Here is a 27,451-nt window from a genome sequence, read left to right as displayed (position 1 = left end):
AGAACTTTTATGATTTGCTTTTTAATTAACACATCAATTCTTTTATCTTTATTCCTATTTTATATGGCTTCTACAATTACTCATAACCGTATACAAATAAATTGCATTCTACATGAACTCTCAAATATGCAATACCAAAAAAATCAAAAAAAAAACTAATAATAATACAATGCAAATACAAAAATATCTCATAAATAAATAGTGGCACGCGTTAGGGCGTGAGGAGCAAGCCAAATATTATGAATTAGCTAGACGGGAGCGTCAATTACATATGCAAATGTATCCAGATTGGAGCTCCCGCACGAACACGTCACGGGGGAAAAAACGGAAGCGAAAGCAAGACACCAACGAAGCTGGTGGTGGAGGTTAGCAAATTAATATCAATTTCACTTTCAATTTACTATTAAACAATTGATAATCAAAAACAATAATATGTACATACATATGCAAATTACTTTAATATTTAAAAGAGGCGTTTAAATAATATCTTAAAATATGTTGGTAAATCCCGAAGGGTTGCTCATTAAAATTTGACCACTCTTCCATTTGTTAGATTTCGTTGGATTTTAATTTTTAAACTATAAAAATAAATTGAATCGAACTGTGAACAGCTGAAGAACGTTAAAAGTGCTAAAAGTTCAGCTAAATTCTAATTTGGTTAGGTATAATACCGAAATGAACAAATAAAAATTATTTTATATAATAAGAAAATTGTGTTTTGTCTGTCCGAAAGCGCATAACTAACTTTATAGTTAATATTATAGCTCACATTAATTGGAAATCATGCTCTCCCTAAAATTTATTATTAAACCATTTCAGAATCGGTGGTATTGCAGTTTGGCTGAAGATGGTTATAAAAGATTTCTGTTTATATTATCAGCTAATTCCCTATAGATAAAATATGTAGTATAAAATAATATTAAGGATTTATATTAATACTTTTTATTGATACTCGTAGCATGTTTGTAGCAATAAATTATTTATGTATATTTATGTATGTACGTAGATACAGCAATAAATCTTGCTAGTTCCTCTGGTAACAATTAATTTTCATTTTAAATACTTGTATACGTATGTATGTATGTATGTATGTGTATACTTAAATCTAACATTGTTAACGATTTTATTTATTTTTAATGAAGCAATATACTTTAAAATATTGCTGTAATTATTATTTATCTCTTTGTAACGATATTACTCTTATTAATATCGATATGCGCGTACAATAGTCTATTGTTATTTATCGTATACTCGTATATGGTATACTTTACACATAAGCGCTTATACTAATAATGCGTTCTTATATATATGAGTGGTAAAATTTAATAGAATTTAGCTCATTTAGTATACATGTGCTTTAAGTTACATACATAACATTTATGAATTTTTATTTAATTTCTTCTATTTTTGTATTTATTTTTAAAATACTTATACTACATCTAGGTAATAATATGAAAAAGTGCCGTGCTCGATTTGGTTTAGATCAACAGAATCAGTGGTGTAAGCCCTGCAGGTATGTATATAGGACTCTTAGCAATAATTAAAATATGATTTACTAACATGTTTACAAACCTACATACTAATATAATAATAATTATTACACCTGTATACATATGTTTATGTTCGGTGGGTTGGCTACCTCCATGGTAGGTATCAAGCGCTTTTGAAATATTTGCGTTAAAAACGATACAGGATTTTCTCATTTTTATAGACCCGTAACAATCTTATTTATTGACTCCAATTAATACATTTATACATATTGATAGGATATACCCAGCAAGTCACGGCTACCGAAACACCAATACATTGAAAGAGTTAGCGCGGAAACTATCACGTATACAACGTTCAACTCATAAAGTCTTTGCGTAAGAAAGGGTTGAATACAAAAGTTACGGTTAGAATTGTTAATTGCGCTTTAAAAAACTCAGAAAAACTTTAACAAATAATCCCTGGTAGCGCTGTTGGGTAACTAACCGATAATTTAATCCTTAGGTGGTTTCCAGGGTATGTATGTTGCTTTTGCAGGCCATAACCGAAAATAAATCAAACTCATATTTTTATGATTGAAATGTTCAAAAATTTTCGGGTTGTATATCATATCTGACACAGTGATTTACTGGTGTACTTCCTGTACACATGTACATGTAAATGCATGCACAATTTATTCATTTGTACATACATATGTACATATATGTATGGAAGAAAAAAACTGCATTTAATTTTGCTTTTTACTTTTTCTTTTATATTAATTTAAAAAAAATTACAAATTAAGGGAATCGAAAATTATTTTTACGAAGTGTGTTAATTAACTTTTAATAAGTATAAATAAATTAATTTTTTATAACATGTATGGAACAAGAAAAATATGTGTTTTATGCTTTGTTATTAATTTTAATTGTATTTTACAAATATGTGTTAAGTTTTTTCGGCTTCAAATATATACTGACACAGTTTTTACGTATCGAAATCTTTCAACATGCGCTCATACCCAAAGTTCATATATTTTTACTCGAGCATGCCTCACAAGATTTAAATCAATCGTAAATTACTCGAGTAAATTTGCCTGTACTCGTGGCTTACCCATAGGACCATACCAGAGAACTTAGAAGAACGAGAAGGTGCAGGTTAGCGAACATTTGTAAAATTAATATTGAAGATAATACAATATGTATGCTGGGATGATATGTTGTATGTAAACTGGGTTATTGATATGTCATTTGAAATGTATTCCCTTTTATTGAACTATTATTTTTTTTTTAATTATTTTATGCTAGTTCATTTTTAATTTATTGTGAGTTATTAGTAATAATTTAAAAATATTTTGATATATTTCTTAAAATAATTCATGTACTTGATATCATTATGGAGTCACAAAAGTACAAAATTGTGTTTTGCCGTTGACATTTTCATATCATGTGTACATACAAAGAAATATGAAAGAAAAATATTTGTAAATTGGTCTAAAAACCACATACATATGTACATATGTAGATATGTACACGGTCAACCAATGAACGTAGCTCACATTTTTGCTTTCATCTCAAAGAGTCAAACTGTCAAAGGACTGACGCGACGACAAAGCATCACCACATTGTGTTGTTGGTAGAAATTCCGCGATGTGCGACAAAATAAACGAACGCTCGCTTCCCTTGCCGCTCTAACAGCTTTGCCTACAAATCATTGCAAATCAAATCATTTAAATATGTGCATATGTTTAAATATGAACATGCATACATATTGACGCAGATTTTTGCGAGTCACATAAAAATATTTTAGAATTGTAAAATATTTTAAATCGACAAAAGCTTTGTTGCCACTTTTGTTACTTTTTTCTGTGTTTTGTGGGCTTGCAGGGTTGTCATCTTTCCCTTCTAGAGGAAATAAAGAAATTCGTTCAATTTATGATGTTTAGCTTTTGCCATCGTCGTGAAAAGACGCTTGTAGGCAAACGCATTTTCGGGGAGATGTGTAAGGCGTTTGCTTTTATGAAAATGTGATTTACTACATATTTAGGGTTTGTCAATTTGGCTGACATATTGATTTCTGACACTGCTCTTGCTATTTGAGACAACTGTACGAGAAGGTGCAAATTTAATTTTATATGATGCTCGATTGGACGGCTAACAGAGCTTAAAAATTCGATCAGGTAGTTCACCATTTTCTATAGTATTCGCTGTTATTTAACATAAATGAGACTTTATAACAACGTTCTCTTGCAGAAATACGTTTCTACCAATATAAAGAGAAAAATGAAATACTTTGAACAAAAACTTCAAATGCCACTTCACATATACATGATATAAACGATTTTTATGATGAAAAATTGATAAAATATGATTTTTTTGCATAAATGGGGCATGATAAAATCCGAAAGATTATGCAAAAAAAGTATATTTTACTTTTTTAATAATTTTCTAATTTAAATTGTTACAAAATTAATAATTTATTTATGTACATCAATATGAAATTCCTTTCCATTCCCTGGTATATACACATCGAGGAATAGAATTTTTGATATTATCACTTATCAATAAATACATATGCGCGCACTGCTCTGTATGTAAGTATACACATATGTGCCAATATGCGTATGACCTTGCAAAATAAGTAATGCAAATAATCCAAACAACACAACAACAACATATTCATTCATGAACGCTGGCGCAAATGCAATAAGCTAAGTCGCTGCATTCATAAAAGCAGACACCATCACACCTCTCCGAGCATGCGTTTGCCTACAGGCGTCTTTTCGCGACAACGGCAAAGATAGAAATTATAAACTGAACAACTTTCTGATGCTCCCTCTAGAAGGGAAAAGTGACTACCCTGCAAACCCACAAAACACAGAAAAAAGGGACAAAAGTGGCAACAAAACTTTTGTCGATTTAAAATTCTAAAATATTTTTCCGCGACGCGCAAAAATCTGCGTCAATATACATGTTCATATATAAACATACATATTTACAGTGACAAAGCTGTTAGAGCGGCAAGGGAAGCGATAACAATTGGCCAGCGGTCGTTTATTTTTTCGGCACGTCTCGGAATTTCTACCAATGTTGTGACGCTTTGTCGTCCACATATTTAGGACTTAGGGGCTTGAGCAGTTTTGGTTCGATTTAGACAATTTTTGGTCACAAGGTGGCATACTTTAAACGTATTATTCACGCAAAGTTTTCCCCGATATAATCATTGTTGCTTGATATGCATAGTGGAAAGTGAAAAAATCAGATGGAATTGAAAATGGTGTTATATTGGAAATAGGCGTGGTTGTAGTCCGATTTCCTCCATTTTCGCACTATAACATAGAAATATGAAAATAACGTTACGTACCGAATTTTGTTGAAATCGGTTAAGCAGATCTCAAGATATGAGTTTTCACCTAAAAGTGGGCTGTGCCACGTCCACTGTCTAATTTTGAACGCGGTTCCTATAAAGTCATCTTATACCATCTCAGAGATAAAATTTAATGTCTCTGGCGTGTTTAGTGCTTGATTTATCGCGCTTTTAGTAGTTTTTAACAGTACCGTTATATGGGGAGTGGGCGGAGTTGACACCCGATTTCAACTATTTTCACAAAGTCAATAGAAGTGCTAAAAACATTTGCTTCCAGTGAATTTTGTTATTATAGCATTAGCGGTTTAGGAGATATGCACATTAAACCTATTAGAGGCGGGACCACGCCCACTTTTTAAAAAAAGTTTTAACTGCAGATGCCCCTCCCAAATGTGATCCTGTGTACCAAATAACAGTCTTGTATCTTGTTGCGGAGCTTAGTTATGGCAAGTTATTTGTTTTTGATTAATGGCGTTTTGTGGGCGTGGCAGTGGTCCGATTTTGCCCATCTGCAATACCAACCGTCTCACGGTACCAAGAAACATGTCTACCAAGTTTCATAAAGATATCTCAATTTTTACTCAAGTTACAGCTTGCACGGACGGACGGACAGACGGACAGACCGTCACCCGGATTTCAACTCGTCTCTTCATCCTGATCATTTATATATATATAACCCTATATCTAACTCGATTAGTTTTAGATGATACAAACAACCGTTAGGTGAACAAAACTATTATACTCTGTAGCAACAGGTTGCGAGAGTATAATAATAAATAATAGTTCAATAAAAGGGAAATATTTCAAATGGCATATCAATATTCCCTGTTTGGCATACATATTTATTATATTCTCTTCAAGACTCGCCCTTGGGCACGTTTAGGGAGCTGTATGTGTACAAATTCACCGCTGTTATAAAAGCGAGAAATGTTAATTGTTCTCCTGCTTGTGAGGTGAGATCCCCGACTGAAATTTTACAAAAGTTCGTTTTTTGATTCATGTACTTGACACCATTATGGAGTCACAAAAGTACAGAATTGTGTTTTGCCGTCGAGATTTTCATATCATGTGTACATACAAAGAAATATGAAAGAAAAATATTTGTAAATTGGTCTAAAAACCACATACATATGTACATATGTAGATATGTACACGGTCAACCAATGAACGTAGCTCACATTTTTGCTTTCATCTCAAAGAGTCAAACTGTCAAAGGACTGACGCGACGACAAAGCATCACCACATTGTGTTGTTGTGTTGTTGGTAGAAATTCCGCGATGTGCGACAAAATAAACGAACGCTCGCTTCCCTTGCCGCTCTAACAGCTTTGCCTACAAATCATTGCAAATCAAATCATTTAAATATGTGCATATGTTTAAATATGAACTTGCATACATATTGACGCAGATTTTTGCGAGTCACGTAAAAATATTTTAGAATTGTAAAATATTTTAAATCGACAAAGCTTTGTTGCCACTTTTGTTACTTTTTTCTATGTTTTGTGGGCTTGCAGGGTTGTCATCTTTCCCTTCTAGAGGGAATAAAGAAATTCGTTCAATTTATGATGTTTAGCTTTTGCCATCGTCGTGAAAATACGTTTGTAGGCAAACGCATGCTCGGGGAGATGTGTAAGGCGTTTGCTTTTATGAATGAAACGACTTAGCTTATTGCATGTGCGCCAGCGTTCATGAATGAAAATGTTGTTGTTGTGTGATTTACTACAAATTTAGGATTTGTTAATTTGGCTGCCATATTGATTTCTGACGCTGCTCATGCTATTTGAAACAATTGTGGTTTTTGTAAAACAATGTTTGTATTTTTTCTATTGGCTCACATACTTTGTACGCATATATATATATATGTAAATTTGTGTAATTATTATTAATTTGCCAGGTCGTACGCATATTTGTACATACATACTTACATATAGAGCAGTGTGCGCACATTTATTTATTGATAAGTGATAGTATCAAAGATTCTATTTCTCAATGTTTACATATCAGAGAATGGAAATGAACTCCATATTGATGTACATATGTGCACACATAAATTGTTAATTTTGTAACAATTGAAATTATAAAATTATTAAAAAAGTAAAATATACTTTTTTGCACAATCTTTCGCATTTTATCATGCCATATTTGTGCAAAAAAAAATATGTTATCAATTTTTGTCATAAAAATCGTTTATATAATCATGCATATGTGAAGTGGTATTTGTATTTTTTGTTTAAAGTATTTCATTTTTCTCTTTATGTTGTATGTTATAAATTCTCATTTCGTTAAATAACAGCAAATACTACAGAAAATGGTAAACTCCCTGATAGGAATTTTTCAGCTCTGTTAGCCGTCCAATCGAGCATCATACAAAATTCAATTTGCACCTTCTCGTTCTTCTACGTTCTCTGGTTTTGCAATACGTGGCACTATTATTTATGATATAAATTATAATTATACTTCAAGTTGCACTATTAACGCGCAGTCAAGGAAATTTATATTTTTAGTTATTTAAACATTAGTTTAGAGGTTAACTCAATAAATATTCGTAGATTCAATTATGATGTAAAATCAATTACTGATATTATTTAATGTACCTAATGAAGGAATTTCTAACTGCACATTTACGCGTATATCATACTTTGTTTAAACATATAATAATTGTAGTTTTTTCAAGGGTTGCAAAATACCTGGAGCATTGCTACTATGTAAGTTACTATGTATTATATAATATTATAATAATTTCTGCAACATTAAAGTGAAACTTTATATTAATCGTCCTAAATTTTCGTACCCTGAACGGGGTGTATTAAGTTTTCCACGATATTTGTAACACCCGCAAACGTCCGAGACCCTGTAAAGTATAAATATTTAAATGATAAGCGTGACAAGCCGAGTCGATTTAGACATGGCCATCTGACCGGCTCTATATACGCGAACTAGTCGGTAGGTTTTTGAGATATCGATCTGAAATTCCGCACATGTTCTTTTCTCTATAACCTGCTAATTTGTCGCAACCGCCGATATCGGACAACTAAAGCATATATGTACATATGATACGTAGCTGCCATACAACTGACCGATCAAACTCAAGTTCTTGTAGGGAAAATTCTTTTATTTGTCAACGTAACTTCAAAAAATTTCGTATAAATTATTACCCAAGGCATCGCTGCAATTTTCGAATGGCTGATAAATTTTAGACAAATTTACACATTTATTTACAACGAAAAGTCCAAGCATTATGAGCACAACAACAACATCCAGTCAAACTCTTCTCCCCGCTGGAGGCGTCGTTGTCAATAAAAGCTGAAATCATATTTTGATGTTATTGCGAAAGCCAAATGTGGTGCCAGCGAGGACATTTTGATAAATATCATAAAATCATCAAAGTTGCATATTTGCGTGTAACCTTGCTAGAAAAATAAAATATGCGAAAAAAACAATAATTTACGAAAATTCGAACCCGAGCATCACTCTCACGATATTAGGTTTTAAAATTCTGTTTGCTTAGTTGCTGTTACATTTTCTATAGAAGAAGATGTTGATTCTAATAGAAATAGAAATATTCTAATACATCAGCATACTTGACTAGAAATAATGTGAACTTATGATTTGTAGCATACACGTGAGAAGACACGCATGCGGGGAGATATGAGCAACACATGCGTATATGAATGAAACGCCTTTGCTTTATTGGTGATGCGCTTGCATTTATGAATGGAAATTTTTTTGTAATGTTTTTTCTATGATAATTTTTTTGATGTCAGCATCTAGTTTTTCTGAAGGTTAGTCAATATGAAAAATGTACACATACGTACTATATACGTTCATTCATTCGTATGTATGTAAATGCGTATGAATGCAGAGAAAAATTAAAGCAAATGTATTTATACAGATCTACATTGCTAATATATATTACCGGATCGAACATTTATATTTATTGAAATTGGATCGACTCTAATTGAATCCACAGATTACTATTGCTGATGAAGGATGTAAGGAAGGACTAAGTTCGGGTTTCTATCTTATTAACTTACATATGTATATTATTGGTCATAGACTCACTTACCATATTTTCATTACTACATTTTTATTCATCGTCCGGTTACTTATTTACAAACTAAACTCAAATTAGACATATGTGACACAAACTCAACCGAAGAAAATAAATTTAATATACCAAACTAAACGGTTTAAAGTCAGGTGAAAGGTCAGAAATCACTCATATATAGGGTATATTGGGGCTAAAGCAAGATCTGGACTGATTGCATTAACGTTTGGCTTTGTCCAACTATACTGGAGAATATCTTTCCACACAATTTTAGGAAAAAAACTCACCCACTGATCCGGCATAAAATCTGCTAGAATATTATACGTTGACTTAATTTTCTTAAGATATCTTAGATATTGACTGAGATATACGGTGAAAAGCCAACCTGAAGTTTGAAATTATTATATTATATTATGTAGGTATATATTATACGGGTAGTTTTCGCCCATTTAGCATTACGACATATCATTACCAGAAAAAGTTCCTTTCTAAGTTTCATTCAGATAACTCATATATTGTATACAAAATCAACCGGAAGCTCGAAAATATTTATTTTAGGTACAATGGTGCTAGGGGAAGTATTGACTCGATTTTAAGCATTTTTACCAAAAGTTTGCATTGTTATCAGAAAAAAAAAAATCCTCCAACTCTTAATAATACATCTTACTATATAATTAGATATCTTGTGTACCGTTATCATTTCCCTTATAAATTATTAATCTAAGATTAAAGACGCGATTTTAACAACCTAAATCGAATTATTTTCCGAACATCTGTTTCACTTTCATCGTAGTTTAACGACAAAACAATTTTTATTCCAAAGTGGATCATATTCGATCACTAATGCCCAGTTAAATCAGAAGAAAAGGCTTTTTCGATTTCACTTAGAAAACTCTGTTACTACCGAAATATACGGATACACGAGAAAAAAAAACAACATATCCGTAAAGTCCGAAAAAATATTGTTAACACCATACATATCATCTTCATTTTAAACAATATAATTATACTTTAGATATGTCCCTAAATTAAAATTTTATCTACTGAGCGTTAACATGTAAAAAAAGTGCTAAGATCAGGTTTAGCCAAACCTTAAAAAATATTTTAATTTACAATTATCAAAAAACTACAGTTTTTCTAAAACAGTATGCTTACTTAATTTCATTAAGATATCTTACATTGATTGACATACTTAGTCCTATTAAAGTTAATTCTTTTATAATAATGTATATATTAAATAAGTGATGTACAAAATTTTATGCAGAATGATCCCCTTTTGTTTTCCTACAAGTTCTCAAACGATTCGACTATTGATCAATAGCAGCACACACAGTTTCAATTGGTATTGACGGCGCCAAAGATTGAAACCCGGTATATGGCGCTTAAGCCGCTGCTGGGTTGTTTTTGCTTACTGTGCAGAAGCAGAATCTTGCTGGTAGATCTAATGCTCCCCATTGAAGATAGTATTGCATCCTGCTAGTACATTTTTACACCAGTTTTAACCCATTTTTCACAGAAGTGAAGAGGTGTAACGACTTTACAGGAGACAAAAAACCATTACAGCAGCTGGATGGTGATCACGTTAAACACTTGGGATAACATTTTCTGCGTCTTTGGAAGTTTTTGCGTAGATTTTGTCGTTTTATGAAAACTTCTTCAACAGTCATACTTTTTTCATCTGTAAAAAGGATACATTTATGGTCGTTGACCGCATGTCACTGGAGAAGCCGCTTGTATCTGAAATTCAATAGGATTCTTTTACTTTACACCAGGTTAATTCGCATTCACATATCTTGTATTATGAGTTAGGAAAACAAGGTAAAGAATAAATCAGTTAGTAATTTTGTCCTATAACGAATGTAATATGTTTGCGTTAAGCAAAAAAAATTTATCCATTTTGGCAAAGAGTTTGTCAAAGGTTGAAGAGTTTAAATGCCATTATCACTTCACGGTTCATTTCACTGTTTTTAGAGCAAACACCAGACGTTTCAAACCTACCGTTCTTATGACCATTAGCCAACAATTTAGAAAAATTTGTTGGAAAGTATTCCCATGGCTTTTTTATTGGAATCACGTTTGGAATAATCTGTGAATCATATAGGAATCTTTCTAACCGACAAAAAATATATTAATTTGCGACCATGTTGTATAGGCATTTGTTCACATCAATATAAAGCACCGTGTAAACTTTTCAGAATACCTAAACGTATCGCATATGATTATGTACTCCACCGTGGGTTTGTTAATGAGAGAATTGGCGAGGTTGCTTTGTGGCTACAATCAGGACCGATAAACAAAATATTTATTTTTGCAGATATTACATACATACCAAAATATACCGTCTCAAAGTTTGTGAGCTGCCAAAACTGCCTAACTGCACTTTCATCATTTTTGGTGCACAATCTTTTCGACGATTAATGCTGGTTATCATTATTATTCTTAGTTATATTTCATATACATACACTACGCGTCACCATGTTAGCACACCTTTGTCAGCCTAATATCACTGCTTCTGATTTTTTTGTTAAAAAGGTGCAGTTAGTTTATTGATTTTGGATTTTCTCATCTTTGTATGAATAGTCATTGGTAAAGAGAACATGCGATAAGAATGATCCGTTATACCATTTTTGCTATTTTCTGCTCTTTTTTGTCGAAAAGTTTACTTTATTTGTGAGTCAGCAGGATAGCACATGCAATTTGTTTTGAATTTATCTTTCGGAGTTTGAATTCGTATTGACACCAATCTTTTTTTAATATTGTTCAATGTGCTGTATTGTCTCTGATATTGGTAAAGGAGAATCGCTCTCGGTTGAAGGAAAAGTAATTATTGAAGCTTGTCAAAGTTACAGCTTTTAATAATGGAAATATCACAAAAAGTCAGCAGAAATTAAAAAATTATATACAATTTCTTGCGTTTAGAGAAAAGCATCCAAGCCTCATGTATCGACCGCCGCGATCCGGGCAAAAGCAGGTGCTTTAATGAGCTTATCTACTATCAAAAGGGTGATAAGAAATTCTCTATATTTGATAATATTAAAACTAAAGTACTTGATCATTAATTTCCTTAAATTATATTGTAAAATTGCACGAATCGCTACCCAATCGGTTCTTTGAGATCATTTTCAACAAGGCGGGATCGGTTTTTTATTAAAATAATACACAAATGCTAATCAATTTAAACATATAAGTTTTTTAAATATGTTTTTGTGTAATGTTATCAAGACAAAAACTATAACTTCGGTTGCACCGAAGCTATAATACCCTTCACAGATGCAAAGGTTCCTTACAATAACTTGATTCAGCTCTAATTTCGTGAATCGGCAATAAAAAATATAATTTTTTCCATGCAGGCACTTTACTCCGATCGTTCAGTTTATATGATAGCTATATGACATAGTGATCCGATCTAAACAAGTTCTTCGAAGATTATATTCTTGCCTTAGAAAATAACTCATGCCAAATTTCGTGAAGATACCTCGTTAAATGAAAGAGTTTTCCATACAAACACTTGATTCCGATCGTTCAGTTTGTATGGCAGCTATATGCTATAGTCATACGATCTATACAATTTCTTCGGAGATTCCATTGTTGCCTTAAATAATAATCCATGCCAAATTTTGGAAAGATACCTCGTCAAATGAAAGAGTTTTTCATACAAGGATTTTACTCCGATCGTTCAGTTAATATGGCAGCTATATGTTATAGTCATCCGATCTGTACAATTGCTTCGGAACTTACACTATTGCTTTAAGCAATATTCTATGCCTAATATCGTGAAGATACCTTGTCAAATGAAAGAGTTGGAACTAGTTCCTCACTTTTTAAACTATCGATCTGAAATTTTGCACCTGTCCTTTTCTCACTAAGAAGCTGCTCATTTGTCGGAACGGCCGATATCGGGCCACTATAGCACATAGCTGCCATACAAACTGAACAATCGAAATCAAGTGCTTGTATGGAAAACTTTTTTTTGACATAATATCTTCACGAAATTTGGAATGAGTTATTTCCTAAGGCAACAATGTAATACCGAGCACAGGTGGAGCGCACAAATAGTTGCAATTGGAAAACGATTATATCGATAATAAAAATTAATGATTTGCAAACGTTGTTCTTGCGTATATCTTTCAATGATGAAATAGTAAACATTTCTGAATACAATGAAATAAAATTACAGATATGACATATTAAAAATGGCCGAAATAACACTAATAATTCATATCATCCCTATTTGAAAACCCGATACTATTGACGATGCGAAATACTATGGCACTTTTAAACCTATAGGTATGTGTATTTATATTAGGGTGTCCGTTATATCCCAATCCAATGTAAGCAAACTCTTTCATCCCATACATTTTTTGATTTTTTGCAATAAATTTTTTATCTCCAACGCAAATAAATCTACAACTTTAAAAATGGGAATATAATAGCATGTATTTCTATAATACACCATGTCGTATGAGCAACACGGAATGTGTAAATCACTTGTATGAATGCTCAGGCCATTTGATGTATCACTTTAAATGCGTATAACTTTTAAATTAATGATTTTATGAAAAAACTGATCCTGAACTTTTATTTGTAGAGCCGAAAATCATGTATTAGAATAATTTTTAAGGCCTTTCTTGTTTAATACAAACTATCAAAAAATTCGATGCAAAATGTATGGGAAAAGTAAAGTGATTTTGGCAGGGTTTAAATAGAAAAAATGAGCTATTTTACGTGGGACCCTTTTTCTTTCAGAAATCCTGAAACTTCAGGAGACATTTGTAAAAAAAAACAATCAACTGGAAGTTTATGAAGTTACAAAGAAACGACGTAAGAGTCCATTTTACAATAACTTTCATGTTTCTTTTGCATTTTTCTAATGACTGGACTATTTTTATACTCTTGCAAAGTATTATATACATGATGATCAGGATAAAGAGACGAGTTGAAATCCGGGTGGCTGTCAGTCCGTCCGCGTGTCTGTTCGTTCGTCTGTACAAGCTGTAACTTGAGTAAAATTTGAGAATATCTTGATGAAACTTAGTACACATGTGTATTGGCACCGTCTTGCAGATGGGCGTAATCGGACCACTGCCACGTCCACAAAACGCCCTTAATCGAAATTTAATATATTGCCATAACCAAGTTCCACAATAAAATACAATACAAAACTGTGATTTTGTATAACGAATCGCATTAGGGAGGGGAATTCGCAGTTTAAAATCGCAGTAAAAAGAGGGTCCGGTGATAACCACGCCCACTAGCCATATAACGGGTTTGCTTAAAACTATTAAAAGTGCGATAACTTATTAGCTAAACAAGTCAGAGACTTTAAATATTACACATAGGATGGTAAAATTAGGCTCTATCGGAGCCAATACATAAATGCGTAGCATTCCCTACCCATATCTCGGGATCTACTGGACCGATTTCAACCAAATTTGGCACGCGCACTTTGCGAAAATTGCTACGCTTACTTTCCATCTGATTTTTTTACTTTCCAGTATACAAGTCAAGCATTAATTAATTTGCTATCTCAAGTCTACTGAAAATGTGGACCCCAGTGTCCATGGTTGACTTTTTACCGAAATTATCGTTCAATATTTAAGATATATAACTGGAATTCGGAGAGAGTCTTTCCTGATAATATTATGTCAGTATGTCAAAAATGGGTTGAACCGGGTCAATGCTTCTCTTAACCCCCATATACCCAAAGCAAAGATTTTCGAACTTCCGACTGACTTTATACCGCATATATCAGCCAATATTTGAATTATCTTAATAAAATTTAGTGGGCGTGTATTTCTCATAAAGTCGCATCTGTGTGCCTAAAATAAGATGAAAACTTGCCGTAGCCTCCATATAACTAATATCAAGATTTTCAAACATCCGGTTGACTTTACCTTCTTTATATATTGGTGTTGGTCTGTGAGGTACCTTACTGAAACTCAGAGATCATCTTTTTCTGTTAATAATATGTGGTAATGGCAAAAATATAATATATGAAATCAAGTCTCCTATCCTACTCCTACCTCCCATATACGTAATATAAGATTTTCAAACTTCCGGTTGGCTTTGTTCCGCATATATCGGTCAGTATGTAATATTAATAGTTTTATACCGAAAATATGTGACATTAGTGTACGAATTACTCCAACTGTCATATACTACATATAATGATCCTTATGCCGAATATTGTATGTCGTGTAAGTTATTTGTTTATAAATTTATTGAAAATATGTTCTCGAGTATATCTGAGCAATGCCAGTGGTTAATGCAACAAGCCCAGACCTTTTTCTGCAACCTCTCCTCATCCTGTACAGTGATTTCCGACTTTCCAGCTGACTTTAAACCGTTTAGGTTGCTCAAAATGTATGATACTTTATGAAATTAGGTGGACAAGTTTTCATGAAAATTTTAAAATTATATCAATAGTAAGGATAAATATGTAAGGATTTGGTGTAAAGGTATAATTTTCACTGACGCGAAGAAAAATATAGTTATAAAACTAAGTGAGTCTATAACCAATAACATAACTTAATAAAATACCAAATTTTATTGCAATCCATGCAAGATTTCGTCGAATAATGAATGCTGAATTCTTTCGCAATATTTTTTAATACATAGTTTTTTTGTTGATCCTTGTAAGTTGCAAGAGTACAAAATGAACTTAGCCCTTCCTTACTTATTGTTGTGTTGTACTTATTGTTATTGTTTGGCGCGTGTTGGTAATAAATATCAAGTTAGAGCTTGTCAGTCGCGCTGTATGCTGTTCATACTGGAGCTTCCAATGTGATAGGAAAATATTGGACAATTTTATACTCATTCCAATTAAAACGAGTAGAAAATGATTATTATCACACATTTATACTAAAGCCATGTGATTAGGAGAATAATAAGGATTAACACTGTAGAGATTGCATCAATCGATCATTTTTATTTTTTCGATAATCAATTTTATTTTAAAAATAAATAAATACCAATAAGCGGGAAAAAGTAGCTACATCATATTTATTTTTAAGAAATTGAGACGATTAAGTTTACTTTGATTAAATTGATATATGAGCTTGATTGTTGCTGTGATTGCTGGATAATTTTTAAAGAACTCACTTTATGCAAATGAACACTCTTTATTTCAAACTAGTTTAGCTTAAAAAATATAATACGTATTTAAATGTGCGTACATATGTACATACATAGTACCATCACTACCATTTTACTTCCTATAAGAACTTCCAATTCTGATGCACAATGTAGTCATCTACACCTTCATTTTAGATTTTTGGTTTCATTTGAGTTAAACAAACAAACAAACAACAATTTAGTACAAAAAAACCTTAATCCAGCACTTTTAGCTCTAAAAGATGGCAAAATTCATGTCCCAGCCTTTTATTACAGCATCAATTTAACAAAACTTAACCACCATAAAAAAAACGGTAAAATGTTTGATGATTCAAATATATTGAAGCAGGTTATAGTTAGAATAGTAAATATTTTAAACTATAACGGCCTGCGATTAGACTCAGAGAGCGAAGTTTTGAACAAATCAAATAGACTGTCTTAAGAATATAACGAGGCGAAGACGGTTTCTGTTACAAATGTTTAATAATGTGTATTTTACACACCAGTTGATTTAAAATATAATATATTGTATATATTTTTATATATGTTTTAAAGTATTTGTTATAATAAATTTTCTAAGTTACCAAATAAATTGTGTGTATTATAATATATAGTATACAAGTATATACCAGATAGAGAAGATACCAAATAAATTGTGTGTATTATGTAATATATACAGATACACAGATGTACATATATATGATGTGATTGACCGATAGCGTATAAATCTTTTGACGGGCAAGCCGAAAAAGAATTTAGTTTACATCGATCCAAGTTATAAGCTTTCATATACGAGTATTTGATATCATGCATCTTAGTCTCATTAACAATAAATATGTTTTGAGGGAATTACAAACCTGTGTCGTTGTCTTTCCATATACCTGGAACCAACACATTAAATTCAAAAAACTCAAAATAAAAAATAAAACTTGGTTTAGATACAAAATCATGAATAACTTATTTTAACAAATATAGTATATATGACCATATATGACCATGTTAATATATATACAAGTATACAGTAATATTCTTTTTTTCTGCGGTTATAAAGGGAACTACTGTTTCTGTAGTTATAGGTATACAACAGGTGTATTTTCATCCTTCCATTCTTCATTGGCGTATTTGAGTTGATTGCGACAGCTTTACGTACGATCTCAAATATTTTGTATTATAATATAATAAACAAGAATAATGGTATTATGATATTTTAATGAGGAAACAATTGATATTAATTTTCGACTACATGTAGGAATGAAAATTGTCAAAAACAGACACTTTTTCGCATTCAACTTTTTGTTTAGATTATAAAAAGGCCTCACTCAGATATAATTATAATTATTAGTTTAATTATATTAATACACCAATCGATATTGAAAATTTTTACATAATATTTCACACTTAAAACGTATTTTAATAAGTCAAGTATTTAAAGACAAAAACATTTTTTAGAAATTAACTTTGTTTAATTATTTAATAGGAAACGTTAGTAATATATATTAAGATATATATAATATATATTCTATAAAAATATTTATTATTGTATATATAAACCACCTATGCCCAGCGCAAAGTTACAAGTTTGTGTATGTATTAGAAACGTGTGTTTTAATTTTTATCAGGTAAGAGTTAAATGATTTATATACTCGTATATATACGTTTCGTACGTCAAAATAGTAGTAGAATGCAAAGAGAAATTGCTTGTGAGTAATGTATACATTTATTTCAAACATTTTGCATTTGAAACATAGTTGAAACAAGAAAAAACCTTAACCTCGGTTGCATTGAAGCAAAAATATGCTTCACAAATAAGATAGTTTACATAAAAGAACCTAATTTTAATCGGTCAGTTTGTATAAAAGCCATATGCTAAAGTGATCGGATGTGAACAATTTCTTTGAAGATTGTACCGTTGTTTTAGACAATAATTCCTGGTAAAATTTCTTGAAGATATCTCGTCAATCAAAAAGTGTTCAATGCAAAAACTCTCTATCTTTCAGTTTGTATGGCAGCTACATGCCAAAGTGGTTCGATCTACAAAATGTATGCGAGGATTGCTTTAGAATTGCCAAATCTCGTAAAGAAATATCTCGTCATATAAAAAAGTTTTCCATACAAGAACTGTGACCAATGTTAGTTTCGGCTATGTCTCTTGGTTCGCCGAAGGTAAGAATCCCAGCTATTGTAGCAAGATGAACTTTGCAAAGGGCAAGTAATTCGTATGATCTCTTGCGTTCTACTCTAGGCCAAAAGGATTCCGCAGTCGAACAAGAGCGGGTCGTCAACCAGCGCCTGCTAAGCGCACGCGAGGTCCATTGGTCCAAAGCTGGAACGCAAGACGCTAATGGAGATCCAACTCGGTCCCATTCCAATGTGAACGGGGTAAGTGTGCCCTCTCTGTCTAGCTCATCATTTTTGCAGTTGCCAGCGATTCAGCTCTGCCCAGGCACCCAAACGAGTCTGATGGTGAAGTAGCTTGATGCTATTTTTAGTGAGGACAGACACTTGATTAGCTTTGAGTGGACAGTTAGCAACCTCAGCGCTAGTATTGCCGCTCTACTGGCGGAATGAATGCTCACCTCCCTGAAAGAGGCTGCACTTCGTAGCAGTATGTCTACCGCCACATTAATAGCAGCAAATTCTGTCTGAAAAACACTACAATGGTCCAGTAGCCTAAAGTCAAGGTTGACGAAACGATTGATGGATGAGCCCTTATCCACAAGTTGAAGACGTGAACCTTCGAAGGGGAGAAGCACGTCTGGGATCTTATACCTCTTGGTAAATAAAACCATCTCAGTTTTACTTGAGTTGACGGCTAATCCACTTCTATCCGCCCAGTTCGATATCACATTGAGATATCCTTCTGCTAGCTCGTAGATGGTATTATGAAATTTTGCTTTAACCCTAAGTACAATGTCATCAGTGTAGGCTATTATCCAACAGCCTCGCTTCTCAAGTTCTTTAAGTAGGTCGTTAATTACTAAAACCTAAAGTAATGGAGAAAATATCCCTCCTTGCGGGGTGCCCCTGACTTTTCGGGTTGTCTTTGGACTACCCCACTCCGCCACGACCGTTCTGTCACAAAGAAGACTATTTACGAGATGTTTAAGGAATCGAATATTGTTGAGAAAAAGACATGAGCAAAATTTCAGATTGATGTCTAAAAGCTTAGGGCATAGAGATCGATTTTACATGCATTATTAAACATACTGTTGGTATGTATACGACTTCATGGTTGATGCTCGCATTAAGTCTGATCAACGACAGCTGTACGATGTGTTGTATACATGTGAAATCATAGAAACTCGTTTCGCTCACGGCTCAAGGAGTGGGTATAACTGATTTAATCCTTAAAATTCTATAGGTCTTGCGCAGTTTTCGGATTTGGGTATTTCTGTACACTATATTAAGATATGATAGTAATAGATAAAAAAGCGACTGGCTAAAAAGTATATTTTGGTATACATGTACCTAGCGGCTGCTATCCTTACATATTAGGATATATATTTTTCATATCGTTATATTGTCGGTATCAGTTGTTTCAGTAAAGGGAAAAATGTCATACTTATTTATTTTATATACACTTTATGTTACATAATTAAGTTTTCGAACTCAATATGAATTTAAGACAAATTATTGACTTTTATTATTATTATTATATGTGTAATAATATTTTTATACAACAAACGAAAATTTTTTGTTTTATAAAGGTAGGGAATTATATACAAATCCTTAGTACTCGATTCTAAATAATTTTATTACATATTGAACACGTACACTATCACCATAATTACTAACTGATACGGCTATGAATGTGTGTGTGTGTCTACAAATATTATCTTTATGTACTCATATTCGTTACTTTAATAGAATATAGAAACATTTATCAAGACAAATTCAATCTCTTCTTCTTTGTCTCCTTACGCTTGCACACCACGAAATTATTTTGGATAATTACCAAAATTAAACTAATAATGATAAAATCAAAATAATTTTTAACGAAAATCCACGTAACCATAACAATATAAATGCATCCTGACATCTTTCCATGAATGTATTGGTAGCCCCAATTTAAGCACAGTATCAAATCCAGGCATAGGTGTTGGTGTAAGCGGCGTAAGTGTCGGTAACCTCGGACTTACTACCGGCATGTTGACACCAGTCGTCTCTGGTCTTGGAAGTACAATTTTGATGCCCAATTCATCGTCCTCCTCTTCGTCGTCCTCTTCGACGTCCTCTTCAAATCATCTGCAAATGCTCAATTCAGCAGCGACTTCTTGCGGCAATAGCAGTACCAGTGGAAACAACAATTTAATAGCGTCTCCTAGCGGGGGAGGAGTTAATGCGAATAGCGGTCTCATCGGTGCGGGTGGGCATGGTTCTATAAATGCCGCCGCAGCACAACTACTCAATCAAGCTGCCGTTGCTGCAGCTGCAGCAGCTGTCGGTCAAGTAAATAACAATCTATCCTCCCAAACAAATAATAATAACACGAACGCCGCAAATATGCTCCAACCCACTTCCGCCATCAGCAATATAATGTCAGCGGCTGGTGCTAATAGTTGTAGTGGCGCTGGAAACGGTGGACAACAGCAACTGTCACCACAGGCGCAGCCAACTTATGTGAACTTATAAGTACAACTAATTTAGATGATGCTGGACGATTTGGCGTTCTCTGATTTAAAAGAAGACTCTTGAACTCAAACCATAGTTAAACATAGTATATACATTCATACTTATATAAACTATAATATATGCATAGCACCTATTGAAATTTTTGAAAATCCGAAGTGTTTTTGCGGATGTGTCAAATATTGTTAAGGTATATTACATATATATAAGGTATGCATAAGTATATGGATAAACTTAACAATGCATAAAGGCGGCAGTGGATTGTTTTGACATTATTAACTTGAGTTGTTATATACATATGTACATAGTTAAATAGTTCAAAGCATAAAATATACCAGAGTACAACAAATTGATTAAGCTATATGAGCCTAATGCACAGATGTTTACGAAACAAAAAATGTCATAATGCAAAAGTAAATGCACAAAATAATCACACTTATTTTTTCGAGGAAATGCTTTTTGAACTAGTTAAAGTTCAAAGAGATATATGTGTATGAGCTACAAAATATGAAACTAAAAGCAAAAATAAAAATTAACAGCAAAAATGCTGCCGTTGCCCAAAACTAGATCAGCCAGACACCTTTAATGTGGCCTACTGAAATCAGAGTAAAGATACAGGTCGAGCATATGGATAACAACTGTATTTAAGAGACATCCTTACATCGCTGGCCTCAACAACTGCAAACATAACAACAGCAGCCATAATTGCCGAACCACTTTAATGCCCGTATGAATCAACTTTTTATACATGCTTCGTTCCGTTCGCTAGCATATGTGTTTTTCCATATTTGTTTCCTTTGTTCCCTTGTATCTCGCTTTCTCGTTAATATTTTCGGTTTTTATTTGCGTTTGCATTTTTGTTGAATTGCGTATTTTGTTAACATTTTATTGCAAATATTTATAAAAATAAGTTATCCTAAGTACTGTTAGAACTACAAAAAATATTCATATATTTACATATTATAATTTTACAATATACGTACCATCCTAGCAATGTACATACCATACATACGAATATTAGCGTGTTCGTTATTTCCCAAGCTGATTGGTTTTTTGCAAACGCTATCTGAAGTTGCAGTCGCCCTATAAATAAGGATCCAATGTAAGCAAGCTCTTTATAATCAATTTAATTGTTACATTTTACGTGGAATTTTTTGATCTTTCACAATACATTTTTTTCTCCAAAGCAAATAAAACTACAACTTAAAAAAGAGTGATATTCTAATACATTTTGTAAAAAAAAAAACAATTTTGAAATTTTTTTCCATAAAAACATACGCAGTTGTGCCATATTCATATAGTACACCATGTCGTATGAGCAGCACAGAATGTAGAAATCACTTGCATGCATGCTCAGGTCATTTGATGTGTAACTTTAACTTTTAAAGCAAAGCTTTTATGAAAAAATTCCTTCAAACGAATCATTCTTTGCTTACAGCAAAATATGAAAAAATTCCATGAGAAAAATATATGACTTAGGCACGGTCTAAATTGAAAATAAAGAGCTTGTTTATGTTGTATCCTTATTTTTAGGGCAAAAACTGAAACTTCAGAGGACGTTTGCAAAAAATAAAAATCTATTTGGGAAATAACGGACACCTTATGTAATGTATTTACATATATAGGGAGTTCAAGGTTGTGCTATTGTTCATATTTGTGCTATGAGCTAATGTATTAATACTTGTAAACTTTTAGTCCTCATTTTAATAACCGTTGAAAGGCATGTTTATTGTGTTATTTGTGTTGTGTTTATTGACATCTTTTAAATGTACAATTGTGCGTATTTTTGAAAAAAAATAGCTGCTCTTCATTTAATCCTCGTAGACATATTTATTTTTTATTATCACTAATCAGAGGATTAATTGCATGATGTGCAGAGGCAATAACATATGTATGAAATATAGTGCTTTCATACGTTTAACTGTCCTATGTCAATAACGGACTATATAAATACAAGTACTTCAAATGGCGTGACTTGTGAACTCCACATTTGAATATATATATTCAAATTTTTATATATATAATATTATGTATGTATTTGTACATGATGATGCTGTATTTACCAATTTTAACTCACTTTTAAGCGTTAGTAGTAAGATTTTTTTATTTAGCTAATAAATGAATAAGAATATCAAGGCAATATAAAGCTTTTAAATTACTCTTTATATGTACTTTGAAATGAGAGCAGCTTTAAGTTAAAAATAGCTGTCCTCGATTTGCCTTTTCTCTGCTCGCTATCTCCGCGCGCTGCTCTCTTTTCAAAAATATTACGTGTAAAAGCAACAGCAAAGTTATCGAGTTGAATTCGTACAAGAGAGTAAGGGGATACATCATTAAATTTGTACAACCGCTATCTTCAATGTCACCAAGTTTTGTTTTGCATATTAAAGTCAGTTTTACTATTGTTAATGGCTCAAATGACAAACTATTCTCAAAAATTAAAATAGTTTTTAAAAACTTAATGCTAAATAAATAATAATTGTTCATAGAAAACAGAACTAAGGTGTTACTAAAACTTTTTTTTAAGGCGGAGAGAAGAATTTCTCCACCAAGAAACAATCGAAACGCAAGTGCTGCCTGTTTGTTAGAGCACCTCGTATAGTTTGTTCGATTGAGTACTCTGCAACGCTTGGCGAATAGAAGACAGTTAACATACAAATTTTTAGTCGCTATGTACGACAAAAGCATTATAAACGAATTGCTAATAGCCTTTAAGTTAATTGCCATTTTTGCTCCAGATAAGATTCCTATCATATACAAACGTACTTATGTATGACTTAATGGTGCTTTTAATATATATGGAAAGCTAATTCGTAAATTTCGTTACTAAAGATTTGATTATAAGGTAATTGCTCACGGATTGGTTACTAGTGGATAAATATCATATATTATATTGAAACAGGAGTTAATAAATAGTTGCCATGAATAGTTATGTGTCTTTGCCCGACGGCCTTATGGTTATAAATTTTGTTTTAATATAATTAATATAACTCCTAAATTTGACACAGTTTCAAATTATCAAGGATTGATTACACAGGTCTGCAATGATTTTGATGCCGGTAAAGGTAAACTGGTTTCAAGTAAATTCGGTACCCTGATAAAAACCTGACACTTACTTTTTTAATGTTGCGTGTAGTTTCCGAGATTCAGCAAGGGCAAAAAAAAATTAAAATGCATTTTATTTATTTATTAAAAAAACCAAAAAAATAATCATATAAATTTAAACATTTAATTATGCATTATTTTAAAAACTAGAAGCTTCTATTTTTAGATTTGCTCCAATCGATGTCTTTAGGTCATCACCGCGAGCTAGGTATAGCTATACGCACCAAGAGTTTCAGGGCTTTGAAAATTATTGGCCAGATAGTGTACTTTTCTTTTTAAAGCAAATTAAAATGTCTTGAACTAACTCTTTGTAATTATCGGATTTGTTACCAGTGATATTTTTTTTCTCTGCTGCTAAACATATGATACATGGAAATTTAGTGTACCCATTTTAATGACTTAATAGAAAGTTGACAATTTTTATACCCTAAAGAGAGCATAATAAGTTGGCCACGATGTTTGTTGTTATGAAGTATATATATAAATGATCAGCGCGACGAGCTAAGTCGATTTAGCCATGTCCGCCCCTCCGTCTGTCTGTACATATACGAACTAGCCCTTCAGTTTTTGAGATATCGCTTTGAAATTTCGTACCCGTCCTTTTCTCACAAAGAAGTTGATCATTTGTCGAAACGATATCGGACCACTATAGCATATAGATGGTACACAAACTGAACGATTCAAGCATTATTATCCGAAACAACGGAGTATAATCTCCGAAGAAACTGTTCAGATCTGTTAACTATAGCATACAGTTGTCATACAAACTGATTGATTAAAATAAAGTCTTTGTAAAGAAAACTTTTTTTACAAGATATCTTAATCACTTTTCGCATGGCTTATTGTCCAAGGAAGCTGCACAATTTTCGAACAAACTGTTCAGATAGGATTACTATAGCATATCGCTGCCATACAAACTGCTCGATCAAAATCAAGTTCTTGTATGGAAACGGTTTTTTTTTGCGAAGGGTATTACAGCTTCGATGCAGCCGAAATTAACGTTTTTTCTTGTTTCAATTATTAAAATATTAAATTTATAATTTGCCCACTGTTTTAAATGTATACTACTTTACAAGGTGCGTTTTTTACTGAATCTGTTATTGGTTTTCAGCCTTTTTCACTACATATTAACGAAAGTTTATCAAATGGTTTTTGGATTATTTACCCAATACCATCTTGACGACGGCATATCGATATCATTAACTAAAAACATATAATAATTCATTATAATCATGACATTCATTATGATGAAAATTTTTTTTAGGTTATTATCGAACGATACAAAACCTGAACGTAGCTTCAAATCTTTTGACAGCCTTGCACGACATTTCGTGGCTATTTACCCAAATTATAACATAGAATTACCGGCGCAAAACAAAACTTTTGTTTTTGTAGATCTGTGTTATTATTCCTTACTCCTTTCGCTTTTCTCTCTATTTGATTTTTACAGATCAAGATCTCCTGAGAAAATATCATATTATAACTAAATATATATCATGCATAGGTATGCCATAAGCCCACTGGGTAATCAAGTATCTACATACATAATATGTACATATATACCATATTTATTTAAAATATTTGTTCTGAAAATACAATAATACCAATTTCATGTAGTCCCTTTGATGTTAAAAAGTATATTGATATTGTTGTATGTTCTTAATATATTTTTATTTTTTATTAAAATTTTAAATGTTATTTACTTACACATATTTTTTATGAGTGGAACTTACTATAGAACGGAAAATACAAGAAAAATTCGCTTTTGCGTAATGCTTTCCAATACAAATATTTATGTACATATGTACGTACAAATACATACACACACATAAAAGTATAGACGGATTAACTCACCTGAAGGACAGTAATTAATTTTGTCATTTTTTCTATCTATATATACGCAATTGTTGTTTGGATGTTGTTTCGAAACGCAAAATTTATGCACTATTTTTAGTTTTTGTAGCACAGTTTATAATATGCTTGATGTTATGAAATAAATGATTTCGGTTATTTTAATTTTTGTGTTGAGTTTGGAAGAATTGCATGGTTACCAATGAGAACTAATACTTGTTTATCGATTACTTTGCGTATATGATTTTAAATTAAAACACTGATTATATTTCGAAGGACCCACAAGGATAGTTATGCCATATTGTATGCCCACCACAAACGTTAAAATTGGAATAACCCTAAATACAATACCTATGTTTATGAATTAAAAATATACAGGTAGTCAATCTTCTTCTTGCGTTTCAATGCGCTTAACAAAAATTATTATTGATTAAACTGAAATGTTTGCTTACTTTTACATATCTTTGCTGCAAGCTTTTAGCAGTTCCTCCTATACCGATCAATACAGTTTTTTATGTTGCCAGCAAATCGGTAGTACCAGTTCTTATCTCTAATCAATGCGAAACCATGGCAGAACACATTGCATATCTTTTCTATTATATGAAAAAACTATTTTACTATTTTACATTATCAATATTTGTTGTAGGCAAATATATTATGCTTACAGTTTTTTTTTTAATTTACGTTGTTTTTGCACACTTTTTTAAACTAATGGCCGATTCTGTTAAAAATAACAACTTGTCTGCAATGCAAAAAAGCTAAAAAAAAAGTAAAATTTCCCAAGACAAGTGCCTTTGATTTTTATAAAACTTAAGCTCGTTAGACTATTTTAATATATTTCCTATAATTAAGAAGAGTTAATTGGATCTTTATGACCTATTTATAAGCCGGGAATACCTTTATGGTTTTAGGGAAATAAGTATGCATAGGCCGTATCATAGTTTATATATTTAGAGCTCTAACTTAAAGGTTTGCATAATAAACCAGCACCTGAAACATAATATCTTAAGTTTTAAGGCCTTTTCATTTTCTTTAACCATACCTTTTCTGGCGGTTAAATGGTTAAACAAATTCAGTTTGAACAAAAAATGCTTTCTATGTTCGACGTTGTTTAGTGTCATGTTATAAATGTGTTAGTTGTTTGGATTACATTTCGGTTGAGCAAAGTAATCGTACGTTGGGGAGTCTTTATTGAAGCAGAATTGAGGTTAGAAAATGCATGAGGTTATGGCAATGAGATAAAATCTTGCCTGTCTAGATAAAAAAACGCACATACGCACTACGTATTTGTAGCAATTTGGCTTATAAAAAAGGCAACATGTTTGAAGTGAAACTGGCGACAATATTTTATAGCAACTTGTGCAATATTCAATTATTCTGGAATAGCTATTATATTTTTTAACACATACACTAACGATCCAATTTTTAAAGCACTTGAAATGCTCAAGCGGCTACATTTTCTTAAATGTAACAAGGCATCCAGGCCCTTTCTCCTTCATTACCCAGCTTTTGCAAGACTGAAGTTGAAACATAACTGCAGTCTTACTTTCAGCCAACCAGGAGACAGGATTTGGTAAAATCATTCATACTCCAATATTGATACTTTCTTCTTTTGGATAGCTAGCCTTGCACAGTGACTTTATCGATTTAGGTTAAAAATTTTTCCCGCAGCTAGAACGTCCGATTGTGTGTTTTACCCCCGATTTGATTTGCATTTAAGCTTTTTAACAATAGTATTTTGGGAATTTTGGCTTTTCTTCTTATTGTTTTCAAAGTAATTCATAACATTCTATGGAAACAGATTGGTTTTAAATAAACACCGTTATAAATGTCGCATGATGCACGCGTATTTGCAGCTTTTTTTACTTAGTGT

The 27,451-nt window shown here is 32.3% G+C and overlaps 1 protein-coding gene across 25 annotated transcripts in view; it reads left to right on the top strand.

The window, feature by feature from the left end:
- pan (transcription factor pangolin) overlaps window positions 1-27,451 on the top strand; it is a 217,614-nt gene that overhangs the window by 176,418 nt on the left and 13,745 nt on the right. For 17 of the 25 annotated variants that reach the window (XM_036362149.2, XM_070112584.1, XM_070112583.1 and 14 more), the window contains one exon: window positions 1,444-1,513. The exons of 2 other annotated variants lie outside the window; for them this stretch is intronic. In XM_036362149.2, coding sequence (XP_036218042.2) covers window positions 1,444-1,513 — 70 coding nt within the window. Of the gene's footprint in view, window positions 1-202; window positions 366-1,443; window positions 1,514-20,054; window positions 21,350-27,451 lie in introns of those variants that run through there. 6 more of the 25 variants (XM_070112596.1, XM_070112577.1, XM_070112594.1 and 3 more) reach the window with 4 other exon arrangements.

Source organism: Bactrocera oleae, chromosome X (assembly GCF_042242935.1).
Source record: "Bactrocera oleae isolate idBacOlea1 chromosome X, idBacOlea1, whole genome shotgun sequence".
NCBI classification, from domain to species: domain Eukaryota; kingdom Metazoa; phylum Arthropoda; class Insecta; order Diptera; family Tephritidae; genus Bactrocera; species Bactrocera oleae.
This window is presented reverse-complemented; position numbering and strand designations above follow the sequence as displayed.